The sequence below is a fragment of the Trichoplusia ni genome, unplaced genomic scaffold (genome assembly GCF_003590095.1).
Source record: "Trichoplusia ni isolate ovarian cell line Hi5 unplaced genomic scaffold, tn1 tig00000182, whole genome shotgun sequence".
NCBI lineage: Eukaryota > Metazoa > Arthropoda > Insecta > Lepidoptera > Noctuidae > Trichoplusia > Trichoplusia ni.
In genome coordinates, this window is record NW_020799994.1 from 34,805 (window position 1) to 48,385 (window position 13,581).

A 13,581-nucleotide genomic window follows, 5' to 3' on the forward strand; every position below is an offset into this window, starting at 1 on the left:
TCGATAAATCCGTAGCCGGGAAAATAAATTTTCAGCGATCTGGCCATTTGAAGCAATAAAATAGAAAGACACCAAGGAAATGTTTAAACCAAAAAATTATAGAAATAATTTATTTTATAGCAAATAATTTAATTTAAAACGTTAAAAAAACACCATACAACAAGTATTTAAATTTTGTGATACTTTAAGATTTTATTTGGTTGATGTCAATAAAAAACAATTAAAATTAAAAAATACATCTACACTTGCAACACTGACCTGATAGATAAAACAATCAGTGAGTTAGACTAGCGAGAATAATATCTTACGTCAGTTTTATTATCCTCTGTCTACATGGGAACGAAAAAACAAACCACCATTAATGAAAATATAATTTCTGAATCAATCATGAAATATAAAATTTATATTTAATAAAGCACAATAATTGAAAAATAGTTAATTTAAGTATAAAGCCGCCACGAATGCATCGAAAAGGATTTTTAATCTGTGGAGTGCAACGCAGCACTAGAACACACGAATGAAGCGTGAAGCAATTAAAAAAAAAACAACTGTCAAAAGAACCTGTCTACAGAGCAAATTTATGAGATTTTCGTAGTCTAACTGTATATGTTTGTACTCAAAATTATATAAACTATGCCGAAGAATAAAGGAAAAGGAGGTAAAAACAGGAGGAGAGGAAAGAACGAAAATGAAACAGAGAAACGTGAACTGGTCTTCAAAGAAGACGGACAAGAGTACGCCCAAGTCACAAAGATGCTCGGTAATGGCCGCTTGGAGGCCATGTGCTTTGATGGCATAAAACGTCTTTGTCACATCCGAGGAAAACTACGAAAAAAAGTTTGGATAAATCAAGGAGATATAATACTAATAGGCTTGCGAGATTACCAAGACGCCAAGGCTGATGTCATCTTGAAATATACTCCGGACGAGGCAAGGAATCTGAAGACGTATGGAGAATTCCCAGAGACAGTACGAATCAATGAGACAGTGGTCTATTCTGTAGATGGTCTGGATGAGGATATTGAATTTGGTGACGAAGTTAGTTCAGAAGATGAAGCTGATGCAGTAGATGCTATATAAAACTTAGCATTATTTGTATCTACAGTAAGTCAAGTCAATGTAAATTTGTTTTCTGTTATGAATAAACATGACTATGTGATTTTATATATTAGTTTTCGAAATTATTTCAATATATACATAAATTGTAAACTATCTATGTAATTTAGACCAGCACTATAATACCATGTGGAAGTGTTTCTGGCACTGAAACACCACTTCATAATATTTATTCCTTTCTCAACTTTAGTAATATGAAATTATAGCTAATGATTATGCAACATTCCTTGAATTATCCCATTTGTCACAGGTGAGAAATGATTATCCAAAATAAGGAATGTACATATACCTACCTATTAAATACTTATACCAACAAGACTCTACTTCTATTATTTTCATACCTAGACTACTCGGAAAGTATTCATGTAATGTTTAGTTTTAATGTAATGTTATCAGGAAATTATTTATTACTTTACAGTTATTTGGAGGATAACCAGATATAGTGAGAGTCAAGATCAGATGTGATTGGTTGATTATCTTATTTCATATTTGGCACTGTATGTATCTGTGCCAAATTGATTAGATCAATGTTATAATTTGAACTTGAGCTTCCCTCTAGTTTTTTATTAGCTGTCATTTAACCAAGAGTATTTTAGAGTGAATAAATTGTATTATATAGTCTTTCAGTAAAATATTTGTCATTATGATTCTATATTTGCAAGTATAAAAGATACATTTTGTGTGGTTGTTTAAGTGTATATCAAAAACATGTTCAATGTCAGCAGTGGTCAAGTAAATGTTAAGGTATGCTACAATTGTTATAGTTACACTCTTATAACAAAATGAACAATTTTACACAAGTATGCAAGATTTCATGTTAGCATCTAGATTTGATTTATTAAAAAGCATTATTTAAAATAAAAGGTTTAGTTTTTTGAACACTACTCTAAAATAATTAGATAAGTAAGTTCAATAATATTTCTTCACTAGCCTCAACATAATACAAACATGTAGTATTAACAGTCACAGTATCAGAATCACTTAGTCTTGTACATAATACTGTACCAAAGATTTCATAGTTTCAGAAACGCTAGTGTATCTAGTTACATTTCAAATCTATGCCATCTATACACCGTGATATTTTAGTAGTTTTACAAAAGCAGCCCAGTTCATGTATCCAATGACTAGAACACGTTCATGATAAAAAAATAGGTATTTATGAGATTTGAAAAAAAAATGCAATTTTTATTCAACATTATGATGCAATTCGTAGTTTTTTAGAAACACAGCTCTGTTGCGAGTGCGGTCCGAGCCTTGTAACAATGGTGAGGGGCGCGGGCGGCGGCAATTTTATCATTTTTAAGAGTATATTTCAAATTTCTCGTGTTTAATTTTCTTCGTACTTATTATCTTAGTTGATGATATAAAAATAATAGTCGCGCCTAGGGGTATTTTACGTCGGATGCATGAACTGGGCTTCTTTTGTAAGACGACTAAAAATCACCGTGTATAACTTACATAATTATAAAGAAATTGAAAAGAAAATATGGTTAATTGAGACTAAACAGCAATTTCACCATCATTAGTCATCAAACCAACAATTAAACTACATACATATTTAAAGATAGTGCGCACTCAAAGTCTGGTTATTAATGCATTGTTAATAGCTCTCTTAGAGCTTGAAACAAGTTGGGCAGATAAACGTCTGTGTATAATGCCTTTATATAAAGACATTATATTCTGAATTTAAATTTAGATTCTTTGAGTGATAATTTTACTAAATTTTATAGACTAATGCCCATGATACTTTACTAAAGCAAAATATTGCTTTTGTTTGTAACTCTGAAGAATAGTGACAATAGGAGCCTTACTGTTTTTTGATTAAAGTATTATGTGGTTATTTACTTGTAAGCCATTGCCATAGAATACTCTACCTTCTTTATCCCATCTACCTTATCCTATCAATTGGATTATTTAGAGGAATCTCCAAATCTCAATATTCAGCACCAGGCTGATTATTTCTGGGTTGTATTTTATGCAAATGGGCTTCCTTGAAGACTGTATTTTGACTATCAAGTAGAGGCAGGTTTGCCAATGCCTCTCTTTTGTTTTGGCAGATCCTGTGCAAACTACCACATGGTCTTCACTTCTTATACCTAACGACTGAGCCAATTTTGATTAGATTTACTGTTAGGTAAACATACGTAGGTAGGTAATTTAATTAGATACTCTTCATCAATTGTTTGACTAAGCTGTTATGGTGGCGACTCCTGTAACATGACGTATGAGCCTATTTATTTTTTATGTTTGAAAATTTACACAAGAATGAGATATGAAACACATGTAAAAAGGTAAGTACTGCGAAATCTCTGCGGAAGAAGAAATATGGATATAGGGGCACAAATTTTGCAAGACTACTTTCACCTTTTTACTTCCTTTATTAATTTCTAAAAATCTTTCCCTGCGCCAACCATTTACTCGACGTATTAATAAGATAAAATTGATAGGAAGCTCATTTATATATTCTGTGAAAAATAAAACCAAAAATATTATTTGTATGATATTTTTTTTAACCAAATTTCTTTTGTCACCTAGACACACAGTAGCGCGTCAAGCTAAATTCCAGGAACTAAACTGGCGAGCAGATTGTGTAATATTATGCCGCTATTCCACTGGCGAGCGTCCGCACCGGCTTGAACGTTTGCGCAGCGTAAACGTTGCGCAGTCGCGATGTTGACGCCGTCGCGTCACAGACGAGCACTAACGTCCGTTGAACGCGACGTCAACGTCGCGCCTGCGTCTGCGCATCGTTAGCGTCGCTTATGTTAGCAACAGGTACAATCACGTGTCATTGAGTGGATATGATCGCTTGCCATGCGACGACGCGACGATAGTGGCATAGCGGCCTTACACGAACAACTTGGAGCCACTATTGACCCCCCTCATGACTTAAAAAATATTTCACATAAACGTATCAATTTTGGCACATAAGAGGTACCTACATACACAGAACATATAGGTACCGTAAAACGGGGTGGATAGAAACAGAGTTTTTATTAAAATTTGGACGTTTAACTAGACAAAACATAAAGATTATACGCAAACTCACAAGTATTTCATAAAGTAACTGTGTCTAAGCATTTAATGTAAGAAAATATTCATGTAACCCCCTAAAAAACACTATTCTCTATTCACCCCTTGAAACTCTATTCACCCCGTTTTACCGTTACATAACGGGGTACATAATATGTGGTCCAAAATTCATAATCAATCTCAAACGGACATTTAGGTATTCCAAAAATCATATTTTTTGTCACTGTCTCGCGCAGCGCTTGACACGTTTGGTTGTAGCCTCTTTTGTCAGGACATCATTGCGGGTGACCATTTTTGTCACAAAGAGTTCCTCGGTGTTTCGGAAGGCACGTTAAATAGTGGGCCCTGGTTGTTATTCCTACATCTTTGACAGTCGTAAAAGGTAATCAGAAGCTTGAAAGTCTGACAACCAGTCTAACTAAGGGGTATCGTGTTGCTTAGGTAACTGGGTTGAGGAGGTCAGATAGGCAGTCGCTCCTTGTAAAACACTGGAACTTAGCTGAATCCGGTTTTTCTGGAAGGCGACCCCAATGCCATGGCCGATGATGACTCATAGATCAAAACTATCCTATATCCAGATGAATCCTAGAAAGTTGAAATGGTAGGTGACTTTTTCGGTTTCAGTGGTTCTTTATTGTACTTGGAATAATTTTCATCGTTTTTTATATATATATTAACTAGCTGTTGCCCGCGACTTCGTCCCCGTATAAGTTATGATTTATACCTACCTGCCCTGTTTTTTTTCACATTTTCCATTGTATCTTCGCTCCTATTAGTCGCAGCGTGATGGTTTATAGCCTAAAGCCTTCCTCGATGAATGGTCTATTCAACACAAAAAGAATTTTTCAATTTGGACCAGTAGTTCCTGAGATAAGCGCGTTCAAACAAACAAACTCTTCAGCTTTATATATTAGTATAGAGTATAGATATATAGATTATGAGTTCTTTCGCCACCCGGTTCGCCGTACGTCTATTAACTTCTGTGAAGTGTGGTCCTAAGACGTACCTACTGTTTCCGAGATGCATGACTATTTCAACTCGTACTATTAAGTCATAACTCAAGAATGGTTGGTGGCACGAAAAACTTATCGAGAAAGGAAATGCTTCTCTGAGTGGCAACTTAACGAATCGGTGGAAATCAGCACGGGAACCTATGAGAAGTATAAGTCTGTCTTCGGACGCGACGCATCGTATCAAAGATGAAATAAATAATAATTTATGTACATAAGGCTTTTTGTATGTGAAGATTGCCGATATTTTTAGCACCATATTGTGACCACAAAAGTAGGTGAATATGTCTTATATTCTTAGCATCAAAAATTGTAAGCATGATGCACGAAGCAAAAACAAAGTTTTTAAATCATCCGCTTTTGCCTTAAAGCTAAGGGGTCAGCTACCAGTCCAACCGGTTTCAGCTAAGTACCAGTGTTTTACAAGGAGCGACTGCCCATATGACCTCCTCAACCCAGTTACCTGTGCAACACGACACCCCTTGGTTAGACTGGCTGTCAGACTTTTCAAGCTTCTGACTACCTGTAACGACTGTCAAAGGTGTAGGAATAAAAGCCGGGACCCACTATTTAACGTGTCTTCCGAAACACGGAGGAACTCGCTATGACAAAGATGGTCACCCATCTACGTAACTTCCAGAGTATACGTTTCGAAATTAAAGTCTCCGACAGTGAACTATGTCACAACACAGGAAGACTTATACGTGTGCCTAGTATCTAAAAGGCAAAAGTCAATATTATATTGAGTAATAATTGTTAACTACACCTATTTATTTAATTACGGGAAAACGGGGAGAATAGAGGTACTTATGGGGTAGATAGAAATAAACTTTTTATTTTAAAATACGACGTAAACGTTTATGAAAATTCTCAAGCGGTTCATAAAATAATTGTGTCTAATTATTTTACGAACGCGACCCCCTAAAAACACTACTATTCACAGTTTGACGGTAGGTAGTTTTAAAAACTGATAAGTAATAAAATTCAGGTTGGTGACTTAATCTTAGTCGAATATTACTCATTTTTATATTGGTAGTTTTACTTATACTGAGCACCATTGGCTGCTCATAATGCATCAAAGTTTTGTACGAAAGAAATTGGCTAACGTGATTCAAGAAATTTAATATTAAACAACATAATTTCACATTATAGTGCTAACGAGTCCAGACAAATGACCACATCCCTGCCGAGCTGTCTGCTGCCGCCATTGCATGCCCGTTATTCTACGTTTCCATGTTTCCAAAGAAGTAACATTGTTAATTAATTATCTATGTGCTTGACATCCAAACCCATAGAGCAAAACCATAGAGATTTTTGGATGTTGCCAATCTGCACTCCATCAGCCATATTGAATTTTGTTGTGCTTCGAAAACATTGTGAGCACGTGGATTGTTGGATAAAATTTAGTGAAATTTGGTAGTAATATCAGTTAACTTATCTTTTCGGTTTGTTTTTATTTTACAATTTAATAGTGGGAGCATTCTTTCTTGGATATTAAAGTAAGTAATTCACTAATTTTAAGCCGGCTGCATGATCCCACATTTGGATCACGGGGGATCGTACGTACGCTAACTCATGACTTGAGATTAATCGTACGCATCATATAAACTAAGCTTTGTTTATTAGTTGTTTAAATAATTATTAGCTTGCATTTTTTTGAGATATTGACATGCTTATAATTGCGTAACCTTTCATTTATGGTTCCACATTTGCTTACGTGTTGCTTGTGAAGGTTCTCTACATATTGCTCGTGACCCTCACCGGACAACATTTATAACTTGTGTTACCGATAAAGATCAGTGGCTCATGGGTGTGTAGGTATAATTAGTGTTGACTCAAAAATAGGTAGTTTAGCAGATTGTAAATGTTGTACATAACTGTGAATGTCGAGTAAGCGTTACCGCTTTCAATTTGACTCGTTATTCTTAAGACCACGCTTTCCTCTCACTAAAGTAGATAAAGAGCTGGTGTTTTTTAAAACTTTATATAAAGAAAGCTGCTACCACGTAAGAAAACCTATTAAAATACCAATCATTGTTAGTGTCCTATTTAGGTAAAAAGATAAATAAACACGCGGACACTAACCTAAATAAACATGAACTTTTAAATGGGTTCACAATAAAACAAAGTACCTAAATATTTTTAAAAGAGCTCTATAATATATTATCGCATTAAATACGTAAAAGTATGTCATTTTATCTATAACTAACATTAAAAAGGAACTATGGCACATGTTGTTTTCTTAATTTATTTAGCAAATAATCTAGGTCATGTTCATTGCAAAAGATGTTGATATAAATAATTAATAAAGGTTATAATATATTACATACAAATGCAGAAAAAAAAAATATGTCTTCATAAGCATATTTTATCTAATGAATACTTAATATTTGTGTTGTTTAACTAGAAACATTTAATTGACTGTTTTAGATTGAATAGTTATTTTTTCTTATTTTAAGCCAGTTAAATAAATAATCACATTTAAACAAGCAAACCTTCCTTATGAATAAATTATAACAGAACATTCTCATGTTGAGCAAGTGTTATAAGTGTTATAACCATATTCTTTGTTTTAGATTCTTTATAAAAGTGGCTTATCACAATGGCACCTTGTCGTCAGTTGCTTATGTGGTCAGTCCCCTCCATAGCAGTTTTATTGGGAATTTTTTGGTTCAGAAAAAAGAGGGAATACGCAAAATCTGACCCGGGTGGAAGAGAAAGAATCAAAAGCTTAAAAGAAGAGCTTGCAGAAGCATTGAATGCTCAAGCTGAAGCTAAACGGACATCTCCATTGGGCAAAGCTGAGCGTTCCATTATTAAATCGGCACCTATTGACATTATTCCTAATGGAAGTAATTCCCAGCGATCTTCTCCTTTAGAGTTGACAGATGAAGAAGTTGATATAGAGATAGAAAAGATAATTAGGAAAAAATCTATTGAAAAAGAAAAACTAATGTCAGCTGGTTTTGACAAGTTTAATTCTATGAGCTTAAGCTCCAAAGAACTTTCATTTAAAGAGAAATCACAAAATATGTGTTCTACTCTCCCAACTGTAGTCACTTGCAGTAATAATAATAATGATCGTTCCCCAGTGATAATTAAAGCAGGCAAAACAAATGTTGTTAATTCACAGGATTTGCCAGGGAAATCTCAATCATTTTTGCTGCAAGAAAGTACAAAACTTGAGACAATTGTATCTGAAGCAGATACAACTGAAGAGAGCACTATGGGTGATACAGAAGATTCTAATATTAATAATAATATTAATGTAGTTGATGAACCTAGTGATAGTAATGACAGTGATAACAGGTTTTCCACAGCACAAAGTAGACGCATCTCAGAAAGAGACTCTGCTAATCATAGTCCCGTGGACCCTATGTTAGCTAGTCCATCAATGTGCCACTTCTCTGACAACCACAGTGAGGTTAATATATTTTTAATTTATTAATATACACAAGTAATGTTTTTGTGTACAAAATATGTTGGGTTTCATGCTTTTGATTTATTACAGGGTTCTAGTGACAGTGGTAAGGGTTGTTCAGAAGCAGCCAGTCCTCCCCCTGCAACTTTAAATATGGTTCCTTCTGAAACTGCACTAAGAATACATCAATTTGTTATATCACAAAGTCTTGTTGGGCTCTTAATAGGAAAACATGGCTGTTTTGTAACTCAAATAAAAGCCAAAACAGGTGCAAGTGTGTATGTGAGGAGGCATCCTGATTCTGTAAAGCAAAAGATTTGTGCAGTTGAAGGTAATAGAATATAATTAAATCTTACTACTACATCATACTAATTACAATTGGTATTTTATTAAAGTTATGTAAAAACCATTTATTTTAGGAACCCAGAGTGAAATTGAAGCAGCTTTAGAAATGATTAAGGAAAAGTTTCCAGAAAAGAAGTTCCCCAACTTTTCTTTGCAAGAGATCAGTGCAGAACTATATCAAAGATTGGTGCCTTTAGTACCAGAGTTTTTACAAGTAAGTGTAATGATGTAATCCAAAAAGCAGATCTTTATTTTCAATTTTTAAATGAATCCTGTAACTTAGAAGGCAATTTTATAATACTATACTATAAAAAATAAAAAAATCGAAGACCACAGTAACATTGTTTATCCCCACAACCTTTAAAAGGCTTAACCAATTCTTTGTCAAACATTCTAAGCACACTTGCACATAATTAATCATGAAATAACCTAATCCGTTCAGGAGCTATGATGCCACAGATGCATCAAACTTATTTAGACCATTTCCATTGGGAGTTCAGAACTTCAGGAATACTTTTTAACTCGGTTACTGTGCAAAATAAATAGGTCACCTTTTGTTTTTTTTTTACATTTTAAATAATCTCTTAATCAAAGTCTGCCTGTTATCTGTCAATATTCTAAAATTTAAGGCATAATAGATAACAATGACATGATCACTTAAATGTGTTGAAAACATAATGAGCTAGTTGTTGATCATAAAATGTAATTAGGTATATAGTTTATATACTGAACATTTATTTGTTTATTGCAGCTTGTGGAGTCTGTGAACAATGATACAATAATGACGTGTCTGGTGAGTGCAGGGCATTTCTTCCTACAACAACCCCTTCACCCTACCTTCCCCTCTCTACATGCCCTACACCGTCTTATGGCAGCTACTTATCAGAACCCAGATGTGCCTTCTCTGCCACATCCCGTCAAAGGTAAGTACTTTTTTGTACTAATAATTTATTCAAGATATAACCGAACAAAATTTGTTCACTGTCACTGTTCTTTAATAGAAATAAATTCAAACAACAGTTTTCTTTTTCAGAGGGTTCTATATGTGCTGCACCAACTGAAAATAACTGGTATCGTGCACAAGTGATATCTACATCAGAGGAAAATGATACATCGGTTGTTAAACTAGTGGACTTCGGCGGGTATCTGACAGTCGACAATGATCAACTCAAGCAGATTCGCTCAGATTTTATGACATTACCTTTCCAGGCAACAGAAGCTGTTTTAGCTTTTGTAAAGCCCTCTAACAATGGTAAGCAATAACACGTAACACAATATGACGAAAAAATAAAACATGCTCATTTAGACTCACAATCCTCAAGAAAAATACAATTTTGTTTTCATTAATATTAACTTGTAAGGTGGAACAGTATAAGGAGCTCGATGAAAAGGGCATACCCTTTTTTAAACTTATTCTTTATATTTGGTGGCTATTAATTTGCTTTCAAGTCCATGGTCAATTAGTGACGAAAACATGATAAAGGAGTTCTAAATCAAGACAGCCAGAGCCAAGAAAACCTGTTTTATTATTTCTGAATTTCATATGCAATAAGCTCTATTTAAGGATGACTTGTTGCGCTCAGTAACTATCAGCGTTTTGTTTAAATGAAGGTTTTATAAAGTAATCAACGCAATAGACTCAGCTCATGACAAACTGTTACAGACTAACTTAGTGTGAATGCGATATCTTAAATCAATAGATATCATGTTGTTGCCAACGACCAGAGTCCAGTTTTCTGTTTTTCTGTTCACAATATTTTTGGTTTTTTTTTTTCAAATCGCCATTAGACAAACTTTGTTTTACCTTTTTTATTTAACATGCAGAAACCGCTACGATACAAAAATTTCGAGTGCACGGATTGCCTAGTGGTTGAGGACACCAGGCCAAACCCACTATGCGTGACCGGTCACGGGTTCGATCCCCGCGTCGATCAAACACTTGTCCTAGTGGTTGCGTTATTTATTTATTATTGAATAAAATTTAAAACACCTTGTTTTACATTGTGATTTTAAAGCTCTAAGCTCCATAAAAAATCTAATCATCAAGTTATAATTGTTTCATAACCAGTAATATACTATCATAATATTTAAACATTGATTATTGAGTAAGAATTCCTCAATGTTGTTTCTATACTTTCTGTGTGATAGATAGTACACAATTATATTTTAGAACCCGAGTGGAGCGGCGAAGCACTCCGCATCATGGCCGGTCTGACAGCTGGGCAACTGTTGCATGCGCAAGTTGCCGGCTATGATGAAGCTGGCCTCCCACTTGTTCATCTCTACCTCACTCTACATCCACAGGTATTTATCAAATTTGCTAAAATTAGTCTTTAGTCTACATAAAAGAAAAACAATTCATAACACACAAAAAACTATTTTCATCTTTATTAATAAAAATATTTTTATCTTAGATCCATTTAATGATCTTTTTGGTAAATATGTTTAACTGATTGATTACTTTCTTGTATATTCCAGCAGGTAATATTCCTGAACAGAGAGTTGGTGGATCGCGGATTAGCGGAGTGGGACATCCCGCCAGACTCGTGAGCTCGGCGCGTGTTGGCTGGTAGCGCTCGTGGCGCCGGCCAGCATCACTTCTTACGTGTTAAATACTGTAATGACGCTGATTAGTTTTATGGTATTGCATTTTATTTGACACAATGTACATAATTTTTACATTGGAGAAACCTTTGCTGGCTATTGTAGTGCAAGAAGCTAGGTCTCTCATCGTGAGTTACTTTTTACTTTTATTCTCACATTTTATTTATGACTTGTGACACGTAGCTTATAAATTAATAAATGTTTCCTTTCAATTCTTATTTCAGTTCTTAGTTAAATAGTTTAAGTTATTTTAATAGTGAGAGACGGTATTGATTCGTTTATAGTTTAGAATTTGTGATTATCAACTCAAAATTACATTTAGAAGCATATGTATACCTTCAAATAGTACTTGGGTACTACATTTGCCTGAAACTCCAACAACTGAAATATATGAATTACAATACGCTTAAAAGAACTATATAAATTGTAGAATAAAAATACTACAAATGTTACGTAGTTAATTGTAAGAACATTATTAAATAAATACCTTTGAAAGGGTTAATAATCCGGTGTTTTAAGATTAATAATAGTGAGGTTGTCTATGCAAAGTTCAGGATGCTCATTATAATCCAAGCCAATTCTGTTGCTTTACATTTAATAACAGCTTTCATACTAACAGCTTGATAAAACTATTTACGAAACTAATTAGTATTGGATTACTGCCGCGTTCGAAAAAACATACAGTTTAAAACACGGAATTAATATTAAAACCTTATCGCTAAAACGATGATCGAATATCTGTTGGTTCTACAGCTAAATCACCTTAACTTGCAAAGCATGTACTTACATAAATATTTGTCACAAGTACAATATGGTTGGTTTTTATTTATTAATTTATATACAATATTGGTTGTGACAAAGTAACCTACTTTACGAATATGTCATAAAATTGTAAATCATTAAACCGACTTAAATTGTTTACTATTTGTGGAAGACTGAAAATGTATAGTTATGTACAGTTAAATATTTGTAAAATATATGTGTAAAGAAAGTACAATTGTGCCCGACTAATGGTATGATGGAATTTGAGTATACATGCTGTTTATCGTTCCGATTCTTTGATAAGATATCTAGAATCGTGCAGTGACCTGCTAATGCCAATAATACTTTTGTTAACGTCAAATGAAAACACTGCATTTTCTAAATATCTTGTTAATGATACGCTTTCTGCGGTAAGTACGTCTAAATATTTTCTTTCAGATGGCACTAACAAATCGGCAATGACATTCATGTTTACCCGAGGGATATAGCTGCTGAAGCTTATTGGTAAAACTTAATAAATGTTGTCTTATAATGAGCACGTTGATTATCCTGACTCATAAATAGTTTTATTAGTGTACATAATAGATTTAGAATAATAAAGCAATTTGATATTTCATTGTTGTAGTGAATACAGTATTTTAATACAAATGTTGAAAAATAGCGTTTGTTTTAGTAATCGTCATGTACGAGTATGCGTATTGTGTAGTACCTTCCTTAAATTTGAAAAAAAGCTGGACTTAATCATCCTTACTTCACAAGTTCTTCCAGTTTCATGACTGTCTTTCATTTACTTGATTAAAAACACAAAAAAAAACAGGTTCAAAATATTCATTTACTGAAACATGTATTTCGTCTGGCTATTTTTCAGCTTTTCTGGAAAACGTAGAATTTTAATGTTGTATCGATTTTACAGCTGCGAGTGCTACTGATTTAAGATTAATTTATCAAATACCAAAACAATGTGGTAACTTGGAATATTCACCATCAACTTAGTTATTTGATGATCGATGATATTTTAATCAGTTCGTGTACTTACTGATTATATAAACAGATGGTTTGCATTTTGTTTCCGTCACTGTATATAAACTAATATAATGCGGTTAATTTAATACATTGTTTTAAAAATAAACGTTTTTTCTTTAAACATTTCTGGTACTGCCTACTGCCTTCATCCGTAAGGGATTGTATTGTAGCATAAATTCTATACTCGAAACTATAGTTAATCAGTACTTCTTACTTACTTAACCTTACCTACAGGATCAGTGTTATACCTAGTCTTGCCATATATCC

At 33.8% G+C, this 13,581-nt stretch overlaps 2 protein-coding genes across 2 annotated transcripts; both read left to right on the plus strand.

Annotated features, from left to right (window-relative positions):
• Positions 1 to 520: 520 nt before the first annotated feature.
• On the plus strand, positions 521 to 1,435 carry LOC113506984 (eukaryotic translation initiation factor 1A, X-chromosomal). The gene has a single exon (XM_026889833.1). The coding sequence runs from the start codon at positions 634 to 636 to the stop codon at positions 1,078 to 1,080; it is 447 nt and encodes a 148-aa protein (XP_026745634.1). The 5' UTR covers positions 521 to 633; the 3' UTR covers positions 1,081 to 1,435.
• A 5,036-nt stretch (positions 1,436 to 6,471) lies between these two features.
• Positions 6,472 to 13,420, plus strand: LOC113506974 (A-kinase anchor protein 1, mitochondrial). Its single transcript, XM_026889823.1, has 8 exons — positions 6,472 to 6,658; positions 7,736 to 8,583; positions 8,671 to 8,911; positions 9,000 to 9,139; positions 9,677 to 9,848; positions 9,959 to 10,177; positions 11,096 to 11,229; positions 11,404 to 13,420. The coding sequence occupies exons 2-8, from the start codon at positions 7,762 to 7,764 to the stop codon at positions 11,473 to 11,475; spliced, it is 1,800 nt and encodes a 599-aa protein (XP_026745624.1). The 5' UTR covers positions 6,472 to 6,658; positions 7,736 to 7,761; the 3' UTR covers positions 11,476 to 13,420.
• The last annotated feature ends 161 nt before the right edge of the window (positions 13,421 to 13,581 follow it).